This window comes from Accipiter gentilis, chromosome 1 (assembly GCF_929443795.1).
Source record: "Accipiter gentilis chromosome 1, bAccGen1.1, whole genome shotgun sequence".
NCBI lineage: Eukaryota > Metazoa > Chordata > Aves > Accipitriformes > Accipitridae > Astur > Astur gentilis.
The window spans coordinates 7,493,293-7,515,046 of NC_064880.1; the positions used below are offsets into that span (position 1 = coordinate 7,493,293).

At 44.0% G+C, this 21,754-nt stretch overlaps 2 protein-coding genes across 2 annotated transcripts; one reads left to right on the top strand and one right to left on the bottom strand.

The window, feature by feature from the left end:
• Window positions 1-727: 727 nt before the first annotated feature.
• On the bottom strand, window positions 728-12,412 carry OTUD3 (OTU deubiquitinase 3). The gene is made up of 8 exons (XM_049800909.1): window positions 12,211-12,412; window positions 11,384-11,532; window positions 10,510-10,622; window positions 7,299-7,421; window positions 6,579-6,704; window positions 5,864-5,960; window positions 5,401-5,582; window positions 728-5,055 (listed from the first exon to the last, which is right to left on the bottom strand). Exons 1-8 carry the CDS (start codon window positions 12,378-12,380, stop codon window positions 4,879-4,881), a joined length of 1,137 nt encoding a protein of 378 aa, XP_049656866.1. The 5' UTR covers window positions 12,381-12,412; the 3' UTR covers window positions 728-4,878.
• A 3,632-nt stretch (window positions 12,413-16,044) lies between these two features.
• Window positions 16,045-17,324, top strand: RNF186 (ring finger protein 186). Its single transcript, XM_049816329.1, has one exon. The coding sequence runs from the start codon at window positions 16,308-16,310 to the stop codon at window positions 17,322-17,324; it is 1,017 nt and encodes a 338-aa protein (XP_049672286.1). The 5' UTR covers window positions 16,045-16,307.
• The last annotated feature ends 4,430 nt before the right edge of the window (window positions 17,325-21,754 follow it).

Here is a 21,754-nt window from a genome sequence, read left to right on the forward strand (position 1 = left end):
GGTGCAAAAGACGGAGCCGCGACTGCAACAGGCGGGTAGCAGAGTGCTTCCAAAGGACAGCCAGGACCTACCGCAACTCTTAAAAGAATTACCCCAACTCCCTTCTACTAGACATGCCAGGCTCAAAACCTGACAGAAACCATCTAAATTGTGGGGGTTTTGCCTTCCCTGCAGCCAGGCAGGGACCAGCCCAGCCCCACAGCACTGAAAAGGCATCCGGTGCCTTTCCCCAGTGCTGGTGCACAGGGAAAGCCCACTGCTTGTGATTAAATAAATCATAAATACAAGGAAATCCCTGCAGATAAAAATAATTTTTCAAATGCAATTTGTAAAGCGCATCCAGTGTTACATTCGTGTTTCAGGAATTGATGGTGGAAGGGGTAGGAAACAGCATGGAGCTTCACGGCTGATTTTCTGAAGTAAATATTTATACATGCACACAGTTTTACATCTTTTTCTTTGAAAACATTTACCAGAAATGACATTTTAGCAACTGACCTGTAAATCTTGAGAGCATCAAAGAAATAAAAAAAAAAAAAAAAAAAAAAAAGATGAACAGAAACGGTGAGGAGCTGCTGCGCCCCAACCCCAAACCAGGCTTCAAACGCAGCTCCCCTCAAGGAGCTTGGCCACAAAACAGCCCCAACCTGCTCCTAATGACAATTTAAGCAATTAATACTTACTAAAGCCATGAGGGAGCATGGTGGTGGTGATCTGAGGGGTTTGGGGTCTGCAGCAAGTCCTCACAGGGCTGAAGCTGCCTGGACAGGTCTCCTCAGGCTGCAGCTCCCTGCAGCCACCTCCTCCATCACCGCAGCCGCACACAATCCACAATTAGCCTTAACGAGCCAGGGCCAGCTGCTTCTCACACCTGGGCCTCGATGGAGGCACCTCTGGTTTAAATGCCAGCTCCAGAGATGTTTTGCACACCTTCAGAGCAGGGGGTCCTAAAATAAAGGTGCTTTAAGGGCATTTTCTTTTGAGTTTCGCATCAGCATCGAGGGCTCCTGCCTGACTCCGTTAAGCATTTCATTGCAAGCAATGTCCCTACCCCTTCCTCACACTTCCCACAGTAAATGTGGTGCCTCTGTAACTTCAAAACACTTGTTTCTCCTTTTACTCATTTTCTGGTGCTACTTACTCAAGGGCTTTGGGATGAGAGAGGAGAGAGCTGGGACATAGCTGATGAAGCCGATGCTGCCCTCTAAGGGTTGTGCCTGCAAACAGGCTCCACATGAGCATAAACCATCTCCATTTTAGACAACACGGGATGGGAGTACGGTCATTCTTCATGCACAATTTCCCTCCCTTTCTGCAGTTTCTGAAGCTTGTGAAAGCCAGCAGGTGAATGTATGCCCCAGCAGCTGGACCGCATCCCTGGGAAGGGTTCAGGTTGTGCAGACTCATTAAATTAATCTGCAAGTTTTGCCTTTTAACCCACAGTGCGCCCCGTACACGCAGCTCCACTCACACAGTTCAGCTGGCACGTCTTTGCAACCTTTATTGCACTCAGCATCCAAAAACAAGAGGTGGTTTGGTTTGGTAACAGAAACAGGCACCTGGCTGAGTCCTGAGGGGGAAAAGAGAAGAAAACTCTCTTGTAGTTTCAACAGACTCCAACAGAAAACGAATCCGAAAGTACTGCAGATGTGGATACCACCGATGATGTGACTTCTGCTGCTGTTCAGGCACTGCAGGTAAGGTGAAGCTGTTAAATAAATTGCAAGGCATCCCTCCAAGAAGGAACGAGGTACACCAGAAACCGAGCAGCAAAAGCACAAAAGCCCTCCTACACGTTGTAAGGCCAAGACATGCTTACGGACAGCACACAGAACCTGGTTAAATGCTTAAAACTTCGGTTCAACTCAACTCCTTACCTGCAGGGGCAAGGATTTGGAAAAAAGAAGTCTTGGGAAGACGACAGTGGTAGGTAGGATGCAGGGAAAGCAGCTTTCTACATTGTCCTGCCGCGTGCTCGTGTCCAAGCGGCTGACAGTGACGCTTGCCGGTCCAGCAGCAGTCAAACACACCCCTGGCCCTCTGCCCACTGGTGACCCTCCACAATGTAAGCTAGCAGTGAGTAACAGTAATCCTCCTCAAATACCACGGGAACGTGCAGTGCTTGTTGTCCTATGACCACATATTATGAAGCACGGTTAGCCCCACCAAAGAGCAAACACAAGCTGTGAATCATGATGTTTCTCTTCTCTTGTTTCTTGCCTCCCTTCCTCCTGCAAGGAAAAAATCGATGACCTGTTTACAAAGCAAATTTTCTGCATAAAAGTGAGTTTCCTGAGGAACATTGCATAAGGATCACCTAGAAAAAATACACATTGTAAGAGCAGGTGGAAATTTCAACAGCTAAAGGAAAAATCGACAACAGAAAAAAATGAAAGTTTTAACACCTTTGGATAAAAGGTGGTTTTGCAGGTACAAAGCTATCCTGGCAAAAATAAAGAGTATTTGACTGGCCCAACGACTTAATGAGCCCAGCACATCAAGAGTTTGTGTTTTAATCATATTACACGTGGAAATTAAAGCTTTTTCAGCCACATATTTGGCTACAGGTATCAGAGGCCATGAGCTGAAGGTCAGCCTCTCTCTCTCCTACTTAAGATGTGTTGCTGTTGCAAGCCTGCCCGTTTATTTTGGACATGGACGAAGCGAGGTTTTGCAGGTCCCTTCGCATCCACAGAAGCTCAGCTTCCTGTCTGCTGCCTACAGGACAACTCCCTTCACAGCTCTCCAGGCCCAAAGCAACAATAAACCTCTTAGCTCTGGCTCGGGAAGACAAAAAAGCAATTCATTTAAGATCAAGCATCATATTCATAGCATCCAACTGCAAATTCTTATTATCTTTTCAAACTTGCAGAACCCACCTGCCTTCCAATTCAAAATACAGCTGGGCAAGGAAAAGGTGACACATTTACCTGAACCACCTTGCTATGCCTACTGTCTTCAACTCATTACACCAGTGAAGTAACTTGCACTTTCTCCCCATTAAGCTATGATTTGCCATTCTTTCCACTACTGTAAAAGTGACTGTCTTGGAGAAAAAGAATTCCAGGAAGCAACAGTGCTAACAACAAGCTATCCAAGGTTCGCACAAAATGGATTTCACCAAAGTAATTTTTCACTTTAAGAATAGTCCTGTGAATTCAAGGCTCATCCATGCCCTTCCTACCTATTAAATACTCCTCAGACTTCCCTCTACAGCTGTTAGTCACGCCTACCACTGGCACTTAGAGCAGCACTTAATACGCTGCTTGACTTGCCGGACACTATGTCCCACCATAAAGCGCAAGAGCTGCTTTCTATTACTTTTTATTTCCACCAAGCTCACTACAGGAAACAAAGGAACTTCTTCACCAGCATTAAAGCCTGATCTCCTACACCACCGGTACTTAGAACTCCTTTCTTTTTATTCTTCAAATGCTCTTGATAAATAGTCACAGAGCATATGAAGAAGTACGAGCTCAGATCTCGGCAGTTCAGTCAAAAAAGGCATTTGTACTTCTATGCTGATTTGGAAACTTCAAAGAATGCATAGAATTTTTTCAAAAGCAACGTTCCTTACATTCAGAAAATCTATTTCGGCTTTGCCCTAGCTGATGAGGTGTCTCCTGTTATCTAGTGTGTGTGTGTAAGTGCACATGTGCTTTCTTCAAGCTTAGTGCTTAATCCAAGTCCAAAAACCTGAGTGAAGCTCAAACACTGCAAGCCATAAATCGAGGGCCAAGTCCCACAGTCCTTACACTTCAGTCCAAATTCACAATCCTATAGTGGAAAGCATCACAGGATTCAAGCTGTACTTTCTACAGTACTTGGTGACCTTACCAAAGAGGAATTCAAGATGAAAAAATCCTACCCTGGAAAAAGCTTGATTTATGAAGAATGAAGTAGGCAGGGTTCCCAGTGATCACTGCTACTTGGAACCTTGTTCCCAGGAGTCTTGATCCTTTGGCTGTATTAATTTCATTTGGAGACTAACAACCGTCAAGTTCCTGGCTTGGACTAAAGCTCTGGAGCAGCCCAAAAGCTCCAGAGTATGGCAAAGGAGGATGAGATTCCAGATGTCCAAGTAACAACACTCAACAGAAATCTCATGCCTGCTCGTGTTGCATTTTACAACCTCAGTCAGACTTCACCAGATCAGATGAATCGGCTCTGCTGTCTCATGAGCCCACTGGTATTACTTTTTCTTTGTCTCTACAGGTCTCAACAAGCATGTACGCAGCAATCCCGTTCTCCCTCCATGTATTAATCACTTCTGAAACAGCCTAGTGCAACACAAGCAGTTCTAGTTAGATTAAAACTGATCACTGCATTCTTGCACGGGAAAAGAAAGAGGAATGTCATGTTTGATACAGTGTTGGCTGACACACTTAACTTTGGAAAGGATTCTGGGAATCTGTTCCCTTACTTTATTTAAATTTAAATAGGAAAAAAAAAACCCCACCATGTTCCTGAGTTGAGAATTGTTAAGCTTTCCCTGACAGCAAGGTAAAAATAAAGCTCCTCCAAGCATAACCAAGTAAAAAGTCACTATAAAAAAAATAAATAATCTAAGCACATCAAGAGATGTCAAAGGAAGTCTGACACTGCTGTGTGCTGTTGTTCATCTAACTCCAAAATTATAAAAACAAGTCTCTACTTTTTGTTAAGTTCAAACAACTCTTCTCACACACAGGCTGATGCAGAATTACTGAACAGTTGTTTGCCCCGCAGCCAAAGAAACAGGAAATTCATGTGTGCTTAGAGATCTCTGCAGAAACGGATTTGAAGGTAACAATGGGTGCCTGGAGATTTGCTTAAAGGGAGTTTTGTCTTCATCAGTTTTATTTGCTTTTCTCACCAGCGCACTCAGAACACATTCAGTCATATGTTTAGAGCTGCCATGGCCTTCACCAAGGTGACCTGGTTGTTTGAGTCTGTCTCTCTCCTGCTGCTATCTAGACAGTTACTCTTGTTGGCCAAGAACTTTTGTCGGTGCCTTTCTTCCTGCCGCTTCTTCTTCTCTAGCCGCTGCTGTTCTTTCTTCTGTTTTTTAGATACCTGAAAGGAAAGGATGAAAACACAACGTTAAAACCACACATTTTCTGCTTAGTTGGGGAAAAATAACACACTGGAAAGGAGACAAGCAGATATCAAAGCAGCTGCCAGAGAATGTTTATTCCAAACTACTTATCAGGACCTTACTTTGTGTCATTTTGGGAGGAGTGCCACCTGTCGCTATTAAATGTTTGTATCAGGGAAGTCACAGCTATAGCAGCAACAAAATCCAGTAAGCAGAAGCTCTTTTTAATTCAAAGGAGAAGACAGTTGCAGATTAAGCAATCCTACGCATCCCCCTAAACATTAAAGGGCATGCAAATCACTGCCAAACCACCCTTCACGTACCTTTGAGTTTCTGCTAGCTCGATTCTCTTCATCAGATCTAGCCTGTCCTTTGTTGTTTTCTATTTCACCTTGATGCAAGTTCCGATTTTCAAAGATTCTTGAACCACTTCTATTTTCTTCCTGCAGAGTTCTGCTACACAATTTCTGATCTTTGCTCTGGGGATCACACTGCTCCTCAGTACCTACCAACAACAGAGGTTTTTCAGACACAATCTACCCAGAAGCTGCCTCGCTGTCTGCCAATTCCTTCTGCCAGAATTTCTGGAACAGTGGTTTTTTTTTTGGAAGCTGGATTGAACCTGCCCTCACTAATAACCTTCCTGACCACAGGAAGGCTGAGGTGGCAGCACAGCCAACAGTAAGCTTCAACTGCTACTGTCCCTGTTGAACTGCTGTTTACAGTGAACGCCAATGTCAGACAGTGTTATTCTGAAGCAGCAGGGGACAAACTCCGTGTACTTACTGATTCTTTCTACTTCGTTCATTTGAAAGATGGCAAATATTGCAGATTCTATATTGTAGTCTTCCACCTCAAGAATCTTGCTTACTAAGTCAATGTCCTGTCCACAAGAGGAGAAAGAAAACACTACAGAGAGTTCAAATCACTGACATACATTCATTTAACAACCACCTGAACCGCTGAGAGGGGGCTGCTGTCTGCTTTTATGACCTTTCAATCAGCCTGTATTCCATTTCTGAAAAAGGTGAGGGAGAAAATCTTAAAATCCTGAAGATATCAGGAAAAAGGAATATGCTTGTTTCAGCATAACTGTTTCACGCTTGGCCCTTTCTATTCTATGCATTTGCACAGTGTAAGCAGCAATCTGCAGGAACCACACAGGCCATCCAGTGACAATGGCTAAAATTCACAGATTATCTAGTCATTTGGGATGTTTAACTACCGACATTCTCAAAGGATTTCAAATCCTACAAAATTTGTTTCAAAGTGAATTTTCTGAGAGAACACAAGACAGACCTTCCAAAATTATTAGCTGTCCACACAGAGTACATATTTCATGGGCATTTAAGGGTCAAGTCTAGGATTAAATGCATCCTTATTTATGGCTGTGACACTGAAATTGTCCACGATGGGTATTTTTTTGCATTTTTCCCCAAGGCTGCTTTCATGTATCAAGAAGGTTTGGACATTAAGCACAAAAACGCTACTCAATACTTACTGAACATCCAGTTGCATTACACACTTTTTGTATAGCATCTTCCATTTCAACTTCAATCTCATCTTCAGAGTCACCCTTCTGTGGCTTCACTTCCTCCTCCTTATTTGAAACACTTTTGCAAAGCATCTGCAAGAAAAGCAAAGCCCAGCAGATCACACAAGCATGCAGCAATCTCATCAGATGCAGTAAAAACAATCTGACATCATAATAAATTTAATTATTATGGCACACTTTTCTCAGAAGTATCTTGTGTCAAAGCATCTTGGAAATTGTGCAACTTCCACCACCACTAACACCGTTTCCCATGACTCATACACTAGAGAGCAAGTTCTCACATACTACGAGATCAAGCATACCAATAAACAATCCTCGGCTTTTCAAATGGAGTATTAATTTTATTACAATACTACACATTATACAGTTGTGTGCAGAGAAGCTCGATGACAGCACAGCTTACTCCTTAACACGAAAAAGTGAGATATGAAGAGGACTACAGCATCAGATTTGGGATTGATTTTCAGCCCAGTAATTTAAACGCTGTCTCGAGAGAGCAGGCAGCACTAGTTACAATGACCTTAGATGCTTTTCTATCCCCAGCATGACACAGGGACCAAACTCTTTTCTCAATCTCAATGCAAATGAGAAAGGAAATCAACTGGTAACATTCCTCTGTTTTATTTATCACCCACAGCTGACTCAGGTCATCCTGTCATAACCAACCTCCATCTGAAGATACGCTGGAGCTTCAGAATCGTCATTGATTCTCCTCACGCTGTCGTAGTGCTCTCCATAACGATACGCAATATGAAGTTCCCTCACATTGTTTTTGTCTGTGCCCTGAATCTAAATGAAACAAATAAATTGCAAATGAGGATTTGGAATCAAATTCAGCATTGTATTTTTCAAAGTATTATTTTTTTGAGGCAATGATAAACACTGATCAGAAGCAAAGTACGTAGCTACCGAAGCATCTTTAAAACAGGAAGTGTTGACCTAACAATCCAGATGTAGCTAGAGTAACAACAGAGCTTCTGTCTCAAGGATAACGTTTGAAAACCAAGTACACAACATTGCATCAGTTACATCATAACAAACAAAATATGGTATGAAAATATTTCACTGGAAAGCTCACAACTATTTTCTAAACTTTCCACAGGAGCTATTAGTTTTCTGATCATCTTTCCAGACCCGATTTCAGTGACAGCTCCCATTCAGTGTACAATGGCTATTTCCCCCTCAAACGTGAGGAAAAAAGTCCATTCAAGTTATGACCACAGTGGGAACAGTCACCCAAGAGCAAGTTTTGTTCTGCAGCTGGGACAAGATGCTATTTTAACAATTAGCATTCGAAGTGGCCATGTTTTGTTTTTGAAAGAAAGACTAATAGAAATAAAGCCAAACCATGAAAATGTATTAACTCCATTCAGGAGCACTGTTAACAACCGAATGTTCCTTTGCTTGTCAGCACCAAGTACAGCAGTTTCCATAGAAAATTCCTGCTCTGAGTATTATCTGTACTGATGCAAGAGTAATTCCTACCCCAATCATCAGTGTCTCAAACTATTAGCTAAAAGCTACACAGCATTCCAACTCTTGCAAGGAATGTAGACAATTACACTGCATTTGCAGATGTCCTTTGCTTACCTGTCAAGCCAGACTTCAAAGATCTGACAGCTTTCCTGGACAAGATGTCAGTAAGCAAATGACAAGAAATGCTTGCTTTAGGGCTCCAGAATTTCCCAATCCTTTTGCGTCTTTGAATCAACTTATTCCAACTTGCAGAATATACACCAAGTCACCTTTGAGCTACATCTGCAGTTTATGTTGCACTAAGGACTTCAGATTTCACAACAGATATTCTCCATTCATCTATTTTATACTTGCTCACCTTTAAGTTCCAACTCAACACTTGGTTATACTTCACTCCTGCCTTTTATCCTATTAAGTTATTCAACATGTTAGAACTCAGCAAGATTGATTTTCAACATTTCTCCTCTGCCAGAGCCTAAATAGGTATCTAAGCACTCCCAAATCTCTTGAAAGATTATTCTGAAAATTAGCCAATTTAGCTCTCAGTAGTGAAGCCCCTTTTTGCATGCTCTTTCCACAATACACTGGAACTGTTAAGTAAAAGATAGCTGCAGATAAAAAAAAGGCAAAAACAGTGAAAAAAGGTAAGAACTTATCCAAAAAGCCAATAAAATAACCTATACATCTGAACTAACCTGAAGCTCTACATTTACAGTCACTATCAAAAAAGGTAAAGGGTGTTTAAAGCCCTAAAAAGTCCATGCAGAGATGCCCACCTCCAAAGAGCTTTGGATTAGGCCAGAGCTTGAGAAACAGCTGGAGGTCCTGAACACTTCTGCTCACATTTTTCCAGCTTAGCTGTACTGGATACAAGTGGTTCTCTTAAAATTAAAGGGTAACTCACCATCTGCTTCAGAGTTGGGACCAAAGGAGATATTCACATCATCTGCTTTAAGCATCTTGCTCATCTGCCTCTCTGGAAATGCTCTCTTTGGAATCTAAACTTTCTAAAATTTTGCTGGGGCTCCAAAGCAGAGATGGGGGGGAAAACCCAGTATGTCCAAGTTTAGAAAATTAAGAAAAAAGGCTGTCCTGGGTTATTCAAGTCTAGCAACTTGCTAACATTATCACCATGTCGCGATGCCCTACATACTTTGATGTCCTGATGTATCCCTCTGTGCGGGTAGGAGACTCCTTATGTTACAACTATTAACAGCTCTCTTTACTTACGCCATTCTCAAGAGCCTAAGACAACCTCTCACCAACAAGACTATGCTCAGGCAAAACAGAACCTCATCACAAACTCTGTATTTACGACCCTGGAAATGTCAATGAATGGGGAAAAAAAAAAGTTTAAGGTTTTCAAGAGAATATACAAAGTGTCGGTAAGAGTTAAGGACACTGAGGTGAGCGCCTGGTTCAAAACAGTAACAAAACATGAACAGCACCCCCATGAACTCTCCTGCAGGGTCACTACCTCTGTACACTCTTGCAGGTCAAGCAGTTGAGTATTTCAGTTAGCTTACCACCCATGGCTGCCATATAAGTAAGAGTTTAAACTTGTTGGGGTTCAGGAATCCACCTGACACTTTTTCAAATGTATTTAAGACACCACTGTCAGCCTTCATCTGGTCTTTTATCTTTATTGCCCTGTTTAATCTATATACTTCATTGGTTCTGTCTGTAAATTGGGGCCTGACTCGAATACAGGTTCTCTCTTGCTCAATGAACAGGCAGAGATCGAGCGTGGACCCCTGCCAGCGTGAATAACAAAAAAGAGAGTAGGAAGGACCTGATGGACTACTTGTTCCAGTGCCCCACTGTCAGAGGAAACCATACCATGCAGTCCTTTCCAGAAGCTGATTAAACACCACCTTCTTTAAAACTTCTTCCCTCTTCTGCCCGGTCCAGAAGCTCATTTCTCCAACTATCAGAAACCTTCTCATCAGAAATCCCATGCAGAATTGCTGGAGCTTCATTCCAACACACTGCAGGGACTGCCCTACTATACCTTCACTTCCATATTCCTGCCTGAACCTTATCGTACAGGTTTCCTTAAGGCTGGCTCAAACTCCTCTCAGAAAAGTCAACTCATATGTAGTCTGATCTTCAGGAGAGAGAAACTTATCAATGAAGCTATTAGCTTAAAACCAAACTAAAACATGCTGCTCTGTCTCCACATACTTATCTTTCATGCATTCATTGTTTTCTTTCATTCCTTCTCCTCCTAGCTGAAATCTAGAGTGTTCTCCTTCAAGGCCGAAAAAGCGAGCACAGCTTTACACTATGCCCAGCTAACTACGGCTACCGGCTGCTCTCCTTCATTAGGTCAGGAAGTTTCAACACTATTTGTATTCATCAGCTAAAAATTAGGCCAAAATATAGAAGTTTTGTTTCTCACCTGCCACAGTGGAGCATTAAGCTGATGAATAACCACATTCATTTGATTGTTCCTTGCAAAGGCCACAATAGCATCGTTGCCAGCAAAGGTACCAGGCTTTGCCAAATTGGTAACTAAAGGAAAAAACATTCAGAAGAGTTGGAAACCTAGTTTCTGACACTTCCAAAAGCACTGGAGGGATAGCGAGTAATAAAATTTCAACACAAGCCCAAGAAATTCTGGAAAGGAAATCCCAACTGTGAAACAGTGACTGCTGCAGCAAGAATTTGGCAGCAACATAAGTTAATGTGTCTTAAACGACCACAGAAACCTCTAAAAAATGCAGTACACCCTTAGATTATGCAAGGCCATCAGCTCTGTGTTAGCTCGGAAGGAAGAGTGCCATGTACTAAATGACCAAACCCCTTTCATGCGTCACCTGCATGGTACCTGGCACATCTTCGAAGCTGTTAGAACAAAGGCTGTATTCGTCATTGCTTTGGATCTTCCCCTGGGTTACCACTATGAAATATCAAGTGTCAAGGAGAAAAAGAAACCCAAAGAAATAAGCCACTCAACATCCACCAGTATTCACGGAGAACTAGATAATTTTTGCAAGTTCCTTTTGAAAACATCAAATTTTTACTTCTTGCCTTTTTTTGCCTCTCTTTCCTTCTCCAAGTCTCTCCTAAATTTAAACAATTTCCAAGGCAAATGTAATACAAGTTTAATAGCTCACCTGTCTACAGAAATGTAACAGAGAGAAAATATAAAAACTAGAGAGGAACCCTAACATAGTTCTGGGATGAGGAACTGTTTAGTAAGAAGGTGCTCAAACGAGATGTAATCACATAACACAATAACCCCTTCCATTAGCATCCTAAGGAGACCATACCGTGTTTCTCAAAGGGTACATCATCCTCCACAAAAGGCTCAAAATCCTCCCGCTGCTTTATCATGTAATCCACCGTTTCCTGGCGATGTCTGAGGTGGTTCCGCGAGTGCCCCTCAAGCTGGTCACCGAGGGCCCGAAACAAACAATTGCTGCCGGAAGAGAAACTGCAAGTTAGTGTGTCTGAAAGGCCCCTAACAGATACACCATTAAATCAATAACCCTGGCACAGCAGCGGAAAGAATATGTTAATAGGAAAGAAAAAGAGCTGTGCTCTTTCTGCCCAGGAAGCTCAACGAGGATATGAATGTGAAGTAGCACCTATTCCCTGTGCTTTGAACGGCTGCTGCTATTAGAAGAATTGCTGGTAAGAACAGAAGGTTTTGAGCAAAGATGTCATCAACTCCAACAGGGTAAACCAAGGGCTGGGCCAAACCATCTTAAACTGACACTAAGACAAATGCAGCAAAGGACAATCCAATGATCTACTACGCATCTTCTCAGCAGACACATCTAGCGCCCCTTTCGCCCCATATTTATAGACCTTCCTATGCTCCCCTCAGCAGGCCACTGGAACCTTCGGTCCCCCTGGGGATCGGGCCTAGGACTAGCAGAGCCCTCGGACCAGCAGGTGACAGGCCAAGAGAGCCATCGGCCCCAGGGGCACAGCCCCGCACAACCACAAAGCGGAACCCCCGATGCCTGTGGGGTACAGCGGGGAAGCCCTCATCTCTGCGGAGCACTGGCCCCACTCAACCGCGAGGGGAAAGCCCTCAGCTCCCGGGGACAAGAGCCCCAGGGATATCGGGGAGACCCGTCGCGGCGCTCACCCATCGCCCGGCACCTCCCGCAGTTTGAGGCCGAGGGCCCGGAGCTGCCTGGCGAGGCCCCCGCCGTCCGAGCCGCGGCTCGGAGCCGGTCCGGCGGGGAGCTGCCGGGGTCGCCGTGTCTTCTTGGCTCCGGCGGCGGGCCGGGCCTTGCCCGCCTGCTTGCGGGACATCCCCGCCGGGCGCCCACTGCGCCTGCGCCGCCGGCCGCGTCTCACGTGACCGCGCCACCACCGAGACCGGCGCACGGGCGGCCAGAGCGCCGCCGCTCTACTCCCCCGCCCCCCCCCCGGAGGATTCCTCCAGGAGGAGGAGGAGGAGGAAGGCGGCGGCGGGAGGGAAACTGAGGCGGGGGGAAGCGGAGGGCTTTAGGGATCAAAGGCAGCGGGAGTGCGAAGGGAAGGAGGGTACAGCCTAGTGTCAGGAGCAGCTGGGAGAAGGGCGACCCGCGAGGAAAAGGCTGGGGAGGTCGAAAAGGGCAGCACCGTCACCGACACTGCCGGATTCGACGCCTCATTAGCTTCTACTGTTAATTGCGCTGCTCCGTCCAGGAGCTTTTCCTCAGGGGCACGGCGGTAGCCTCCCCCCAGCACCCCACCGCACTTCCCGCCGGAGTGACCTCGGCCGGCGCCGCTCCGGCACCGCATCGGCGCCCCGAAACGAACCGAACCGAAAAGGAGATCGAGGAGGAGGGGAGAGGATGGGACTGACTACCCGCGAGGTGGCACCACGGGAACGCGGCTGGCAGCGGCGACGGGTCAGGAAGAGAGCTGAAACGGCGACGATTAATTAAACGCAATTAAGCATCAGAGGCTGAACCGTCGCGTCCTGCTTCCCCGGGCACCGAGGGGAACCGTTCGGAGCCGCGGAGGGGGCTGGAGAAGGGGGCACAGCGAGAAGAGGGTGGCTCGTCCCGAGTTGGGCTCTTGGGAAAGGTTTCTTGCTGTCCCCCGCTCCTCTCCCACTCTTCCCACAGCGACTAGTTAAAAAAGTGGCATCCACCAGTAACGCCCTCCTGGGCTGCCCCCGTCAACGCACCTGTCCTGTCCCTGGACTCCGGTTTTCCTTGCGCCGCTTCGCTCTGCGGGCGTCGCGAAAGAACCGGCCTGGCGCTGCCAGAACTGCCGCGCGTCGGTCGAGTTCGCGTCCGATTCCTAGCTTGCTCTGTTCAGAAGGCGCGTCCAAACGGCTTTGTGATGAACGCTAAGAAAACACTCCAAATTTGGGAACGAGATAACGAGTGAATCGACTCCCTCAGCATCAGTATTACAGATGTGCCACAGAAGCACATCGCAGACTAAGGACAAGATAAAAATCGCCAGGCAGGATGCTCCTGTCAGGTGTTTCAGGTCCCGTTTATCAGGGCAAATCGGCATTTTTTGGTACCAGCTATAAGGCTGCTTCCGAGCACGACCCACTGGAGCTTTATTCACCACCACAATCAACCTCCTTTTCGACCTCAGGGTAAAAAAATTCCTCATTCCATGGGACAATGCGGTCTAAATCTGACGGCATCTGCCTGTTCATGGCAGCATTCTGCTTCGCTCATACGTACGCTGGGTAATGGGGGATATGGTAAGAGGCTTCGCATCAAGACAATTTTTAAGTCATGTTTGTGTTTGGTTTTTTAAGTTCCTTGTGTCCAGGGTGACAGCAATCTGAAACACAGCTTGAGCACAGGAAGAAGCTCAGGGGACTATCAACAGTATCTTCTCGGAGGTTTTTAATATTATTGTGCTCAAAGCCCTACAGCAAGCAAGGATTTTACCCTGAAATGACACAACTGCTCTTTTATATCCATTTCCTGGCATAAACAAGTACGTAAGAAGCGTTCCATAGAAACTCGTTTTCGTATGCAAACATACTAAAAGCAGGAAAACAGGATGAGTATATAAACTGACTGCAAATGATTAATGGAAACAGTCATTAGCCTCAGTAGCGTTAAAGGGCTATAGGCAATTCAGTTACGTACAACCTGCATGCAAGCCAGCGAACATCACTCGTGACACCAAGGACAGAACTGAGTCAAAATTAGGACAGATCCTTTGACACTTGGCAGAAAATTTCATCAATGGAGGACAACAATGGACAGACGTTTTTAACCCGATACGACCGACAAAAACTGGGCAAAGAGAGCACACACTGCCTGACCTGCAGTGCTGAAAACACAGCTCAGGAATTGAACGCTTGCGGCCTCCTGAGCCCCCACACCAGGTCACGCTTCCTCTCCTGGGGTCCCTGATCCTCATGGCAGTAAACCGCAGCCCTGGGGAAGCATGAGGACCTCTCCGACCCGTAATGTGCTCCGCTTCCCCTTCCCTCGAGCGAGTCGTCCTCGCTGCTGATGTGCATCTGTAGCAAAACAACCACGGCTCTCCACCAGCTCTGCGTTTCTAGCATAGACAGGCAGGCAGAAGTCGCTCCCACCCCTTGCTAGAAGGCAGAGCAAACAGACATGGAGGCATGGATTAATCTCATCTAGTTTTTAACTGAAATACTTAAGTTAGGAGCGTAGTTGCCCCTGTTGGTGTCTGTTCTAGCTTCCCAACACCCGCAAGCCAGTTTCATACAGTTCTAATGAGTAAGAATCTGTAAATTTTAAGACATTTCCATTTTGGGCATGGGAACTGACAGACTATATTTGAAAATTCTAAAGCATTGTAAAAATGGCAGCTCTGTCTTCTGTTTTCCCAGATCTTCTCTTTTTTAGCAGCGTTAACTTACTAATAAAGAGGTATGTAAAATCCAATAGAAAATTCTCCTATTTTTAAACATAAATGAGCCTTGCAGTTCACCAGCCCGCTTCCAGATGTTCTTGCACTTCAGCTGTGAGTCCCACTTCTGCAACTGAAAGATCTTCAAGCTCCTGAAATTTGGGGTCACCCAAAAGTCCATCAAACACTGCTATATGCCACATCAGCAGATATACAGCAGGAATGCCTAGACACGGTTACAAAGTTTCCTTACAACAAACCTTCTACTATTTCTCAGCAAAGAACAAGCTCTTCTTGCTTCAACCCCCCCATCAGCAAGTTCACGAGATTAGAGTCTTCCTGAACTCCTTGGCCTCCTAAATTGCAGTTGTTTCATTTCTTTCTGTGGCTCCTCAGTTGGGAGGGACAGGCTGGTACACGGTAGCACAGACAGCTTGAGCATTCAGGTGCACTTGAGGCTACTGACTTGGTACTCTGTGTCTTTTGCCAGTAATGCTGACCTAGTCCAGTTTTCTGGGATTAGTGATCCTTCCTTTTCTACTTTCCTTCCTTCCACAGGACTCTTACTGAGAAACCATCTCTATTTTACCCCTCAAATAAAAAGGTAGAAAGAAATAAAAAACTGAGGGATTTTGTTCAGCCATTTCTTTCAGACAAGGCGAATATTCACAAAACCACCTAACAGAAGGGCATTCTTGAGTGCATGAGGTTGTCCTGTGAACGCCATGAAAAAGAAGATGGTCCCACCAAGACACTAACCTTGCTTTTAATTTCTAGATCTCTCCCATGGGCTCTGTGAGAACCTCTGTGGCCCTAAGTCATGCTTCAGTTCACACCTGAAACCCTCTGATGACTGAAACCAACAGGGATGCTCCTAGGATAAAAGAGTTGGTAATAATCGGACATTCAACACTCAACATTAATAATCTCAATCTCATTCCTCGCTTTGTGCTGTAGGGTAACACCTCTAGGGTAGCAAGTATTGCTAAAGCAAGAGCAGACTTCCTACCCAGAGCACTCAAAATTAGTGATACTTACACTCTCTCTAATCAAAGCACTGCATTCAGTACACCAATGTTAATATTCAATAAATACCTCTGAATCTGTCACTGTCCAGCAAAGCAGTGTTTAGAGACCAATGAAATTGCTCTCAACAAATAAAGTACTAATTTAGTCATCATGGTAGTGTCTGGCTCTCACAGTGAACAAAGCTGCAGTCTGCTAACGCCACGGGGTCTGCTTCCGGACAGAAATTGCTCAGTGATATTATCAGCCGTTGTAAAATGTCTTGGTCACGAAGTTAATCATTAACTCAGGTCACCATCTCATAAAAACATCATATTGTAAGAGCACAACACGCTTAAAGCTAACTGTCACTAATCAATCATGCATACAACAGCAATAAAGCAACACATAAAAGGAGCCAGAAACTCAGCAAAACCTTCAGCTAAGGGAAGACAAACTGCACCGAGGTTTATCTCCATGGAGAAATCCACTGACAAGCTCAACCATGAAAACGGATCGACAGCTCCTGGAGTACCACAGGCTGAAAAGGACAGTCCTGCGCCCACTGCAGAAGGTGCTGCAGAAATGAGCAGAGCAGGACCCCTAACAGAAAACACTGCAGATGTGAAGAGACTGGGATTCACTGAAGAACATATTAAAGAAATTGAGAGACCTTCAGGCACAGAGCAAGGCAGTCCTGATGCCTTTAAACCATCGATTTCAGAAAGAGACTGTCCAAACTCAAAGCCTCTCATTATGCTAATGAACACAAACTCTCCTGAAGTACACAGTTTTGAAGTGAACCACCAGTGTTCAACCACAACATCTATTGATATGGACTGCCTAGTCTGCTTCAACAAGTACAACATCTACAGAGTACCAAAGCTCCTGGACTGCCAGCATGCCTTCTGCGCAGTCTGCCTCAAGCTTATCCTCAGGAAAGAGGAGAGTACCTGGATAATCACCTGCCCCCTGTGCAGAAAAGCCACTTCTGTGTCAGGAGGACTCATCCGCACACTTCAAAATAAAGAAGACATCATGGAGCACTTGGAAAATCCTGATTCTAATCCTGAGGTACATGTCTCTGCCATAGGGCTAGACAGCAATAGCTGGACTCAGACCAGCCAAGACGCTTTATACAGAGATGAAAACATTCCAGCAGACAACAGACTGGCTATACAGAGACTTGTGCTGCTCCTGCTTCTTGTGGTGATTCTCACTATCGTCATCCTCCCGTTTATATACTCAGGTCTGATAAAATGGGTAATTTGTCTCCTGCTTACTTTGGGATTGGTCATGTCTATAGTGCTTTGCTGCACTCCTAAATTCTACTGGAGGTGTAATAGGGACTCGCTCACCTCCTCCCACAAGGAGACCCACATCACTGCTATTGCCTGAAACAAGTAATGTGTGCTGCCTAGGGATCATGGACTGGTCCTGCCTGCAAAGCTGCATGTTAGGCGTGCTAGTCAGTTACTGGACTTTGAAAGCAATCATTCACATACTAAATTCAACAGGTGGCTAAGCTTGCTCAATGGCAATGCACAGTGTTGTTAAATTTCACTACTGGAAAAACAGACAAATATTTATATATTGATATTTATGAGATAAAAATTATAGGGTTTCCACACAATAATTTTGTTGGTTTGCTTTTGTCATTTTGTTCTTGTTCATGTCATCATCTGATTAGCCCTGCAGAACATTATCTGAAACACCTGAGAGATGGTGTCCTGTGAAAATCCCCAGCTGTGGTTGCGTTTTCCCACTCTCCTAACACACATACACTTCTTCTTGTGAAAATGTGGGGAAATAAGACTGCTAAAGCAAGGACTGGGTGCCTAGTCTCAATGGAAGATAGTAGTTTTAACCCAGGTTATCGCTTTAATCCCAATCACTACCCACGTGGTTGTTGGCAGGGATGGGAAAGGGACTGGGAAAAGGGGATGTCAGTTGGTGCACACCAAACTAGAGAGGGAGAGGCACTATCAACACTCCTAATCTTCAGTCTGTGGTTTACAAAGGGCTAGGCTCTCAAAAGCTCATGACACTCCAAATTCCGCATGTTATTTAGCACAGAAATAGTTCCTTGCACCCGAACTCCTTTATCTGGCTACTTGCACCGCCTCTCTTCTTGCCCTCTTTATATGAAGTATGACACTGCCCTTGGAGATGCCCACAATTCTCCTTCTAAACAGAAATATGTCAATTGCTATGCCATGCCACATGTGATATTTTTATATGGAATGCGTCCATTAAAGTTTAATAACATTAATTGCTCATTGACTTCTGTGTTTCCATTCCTTACTGACAATTAATGTCAAAACATTTCACAGTTTCCTCACTGACAGGAACTACAGCTGAGAAAGCTTATTAGGGAGTCTGCACAACTGAGTTAGTGAGCAAAGCAAAGTAGTAATGCATTGGTTTTTTCCTTTATTTAAAAAAATACTTAGTTGCTAATAAGATATCCTGTAACCCAACTAAAATTAAATTGGAAAAAAATTAGAAGTTTGTTCTTAGTTAAGTTACATTTTCAAGAGTACCATGGATCTCAGTAGACCTTGGATCAGGCCTGTGGTAAATATTTGTGTTCGATAAGAATGGAAACTGATGTACTCCAGTTGCTCAGTATATAAATATACATAGTGTCTCACCAGCAGATAAAACAGATTAGACTAAGAGGTAAGGAGCTGTTGTCCTCCTAGAGTCTTGGAAAAAATGGGTCTATTTTCTGCCTAAGAACACAAATCTTCAAGGGAAATGGAGAGCAACTAGCTGATTGCAGAACACATACGTATTAACATTTGCTAATAACCAAGCATAAGAAAAGCTTTTCAATTGGGAAAAGGCAGGTAGTTTTAAACCCAGATATTTTATTGAACACTATTAATCCAAATACAAAGACTGGACCAGATATTCACCTGTACTGAAAATAATTTCAGAAACTCTTGCCAAGTCTTTCAGCTCATAGACAATTTTCCTGTCCAGTTCCCTTCACCAACACTGGTGGGTGACTGGTACTGTAAAGGTTTGTAACAAAAATATTAATATTGGCTTGAAAGTAGCATGCATGAATGCATCAGAGTAAGCTGGAAGGGTTAAAGGAAAATCATGTGCCAATTGCTACAGAACATTGATCTCATTCAAAGGACCAGATAGCAAGGAAGAAACAGATTGTCCTACAGATAAGGTGACAAAGATGAACTACACTAGAGACATAAACTAATCCCAATTTAAAAAAAAAAAAAAAACAAAAAACAAAACAAACCTTGGGGAATTTTCCCTAAGAGGGGAAGAGACCAAGCAAGATACCAAACAACACCTACTCTAAAAGGGTGAATGTGTCACACCCAGTATCCCAGTATCGGTTTGCCATCATCAGTCAAGAAACATAATGAAGATTTTTAGAGTCAGCATCCCTTGTCTTTCCTATCACTCACAATGGAGCCTCACCAGCCCATGTGGGCTTGTCAGCACATGGGTGCGAACAAATGAAATCAGAGAATGAATGTGAACAGGAAAAAATCCACTTGTTACCTATCACCCTGCCCTTCCAAAAGGGCGTATTCAATTTTATTACACTAATCTTTACAGTGCCAAAAAAAAAAAAGGCCAACAGAAAAAGGCTTCCCTCAAGGCAGTATACACCAGTGGGAAGGAGGCATGCATGTTCTGTGATTACCAGTGAGAGACTGGCCCTCTGAAAAAACTCCTATGGATCCACACAGTAAGATTATCAGCTGTGGAAGTCCAGGTTTCCATGCCCACTGCTTTGCATCAGCACCCTCCAAAACTGCATTCAGCAGTTCAACTGAAATGTTTCTTCAGCCTTTGAATGCCACTAACAATCAGCTGATTCAGAGTTCATGGATGTTGGTGGGAGTCATTAGGCCCTAGAACCCACTATCTTTATAACAGCTGTTGATTCTCATCTGACAAGATAAGGCTCAGTGATGATGCAAATCTTTGAAGCAGCAACTAAGTTTATGGAGAAAAGGCCAACAGAATTGTACTCCTATTCCAAAACATAAAGGAATTGCTTGTATCCAGTTCTAATTCATGCTAGTCTTTTTGGCAAGGAATTTTCAACTCCACATTACCTTGCCCTGCTTACCTTACCTAGCTGGCTTGCAATTTCACATAGTGATGAGGTAACACATTGTAGCCTGAAAGGGAGAGGTTCATAATGAGAAATGGGCCCACACAGTAATATTCAGCTGTACCTTACAAACGGCATTAATATCCAAGAACTATGATTTACGAAGACAGAATCCCATCAAAACAGTAAGAGCATGATAAGACCCAACAGTGGTATTTAAGGATTATAGTCTGTACAGAGAGAATCCTGGACCAGAAACTTGAAACGTAACTTGTTTAACAATGCATATACACAAGCCAATTTTAATTCAAAAACATAGCTATCCTTTTGTCATGCTGTGCTCCCACTCTGCCCCTCTGCCCACAGGGCCCTTCCCAAAGCCCCAACTTTCCCTATCCCAATCTCTTTTCAGGCTTCTCATCAACAAACAGCACCATCATCGCCCACCACAGTTACTAGTTACGTAAGAGAGGGAGACAGGTGCCTGAAAAATTTTGAGTGTAGGTGTTCTAAATTACTGTTAAATGTAGAAGCCTCACTTTATCTACAGAACTTTAAATTATCTATAATTGAGCTGGCTTTGATTACTGTTAGACTAGATAATGAGATTCCAAGTCTACAACATCTGGTAAAACTCACTCCTAATTGTCATTCTACTCAACTTATGTTTTGGTCCAGTTTTAACAGCTCTTCTGTGTTATCACATAAACAGACAAAAATATACATGGAATAAAGAACACATTTCACACTTCTACAACACTCAGATTCTGTACAACAAGAACTTTAGGTCCTCAAACACAGAACTGTCAAATCTACAAGAAACTAATTTGCAGATCTTGGTCTGAGAGCACAGATTCGTGCCCAGGTGATTCTCTGCTTGTTGTGAACCATTTGCAACTTGTCTGTTGTGTTGCGCAGTTACCCAGGCCACAGGTAAAGTAGATACCTCCGGCACCTGAACTGGGATCAATGGAACTTGCCTTCAGAACTTCAGTGTCACATTTAACAACTATATGATGATGCTGAAAATACCTATACATAACATGAGTACTTGTGTGAGTAAACCTGAGGGAGTCTAATATTAGTTACAAGCAACCTGGACAAGATATTTGGCCAAATCAAAATTGGCTTTTAAACAGAACTGGTACTCGGATATTTTTTTTTTTTAATTATTTATAAGTAAGTCCCACATAACACATTTTAAAGTATAAATTGGTTACCCCAGCTACCAAGCAACCAAAACTAGTTTTGCTTTCATGAAACGCAATCATACAGAAACACTGCTCTCCTTCCCCTGAAAAAAAGGGGTCTTTCTCCAAAAATTACTACACACTGGACTTGGGGTTTCAGCCTGAGGCTGCTCTCAGGGCAAATGCATTTCTTAAAACACCCAAAATGCAATGCAAAAGCCTTATGCTCAGATAGCTGAACTAACTCCAAAGCCTTAGGATTTCTGCAAGGCCAATTAACTACAGTGGAGTAAAGCCTCCTGAGCTGACTGTGCCAGTAACCCTGCTGCTATCAGAAGCAACAGATACATGGCCCTCATATTTGACTGATGAGCACATATAGCACATATATATATATATATATATACACATACACACTTCAGCTTCTGTTCACATGGCTTTGGGAATCCCACCTGGTAACACAGCACAAAGCACGAAACACCTCCGAGGCTTTAGTCTTCCTCAGGGTAACCCCTCAGAGACACCAACCTGTCCTGCGT

Bases quoted from the DNA above. Each gene is read 5' to 3' on its own strand.
- OTUD3 (XM_049800909.1), bottom strand. From the start codon at position 12,380: ATGTCCCGCAAGCAGGCGGGCAAGGCCCGGCCCGCCGCCGGAGCCAAG. The intron at 10,623-11,383 runs GTATGGTCTCCT...TTTTTCCTTTAG, and splicing joins TGTACCCTTTGAGAAACACG to TTACCAATTTGGCAAAGCCT. The intron at 6,705-7,298 runs GTTGGTTATGAC...CTTTTCTTGCAG, and splicing joins CAGCGTATCTTCAGATGGAG to ATGCTTTGCAAAAGTGTTTC.
- RNF186 (XM_049816329.1), top strand. From the start codon at position 16,308: ATGCATACAACAGCAATAAAGCAACACATAAAAGGAGCCAGAAACTCA.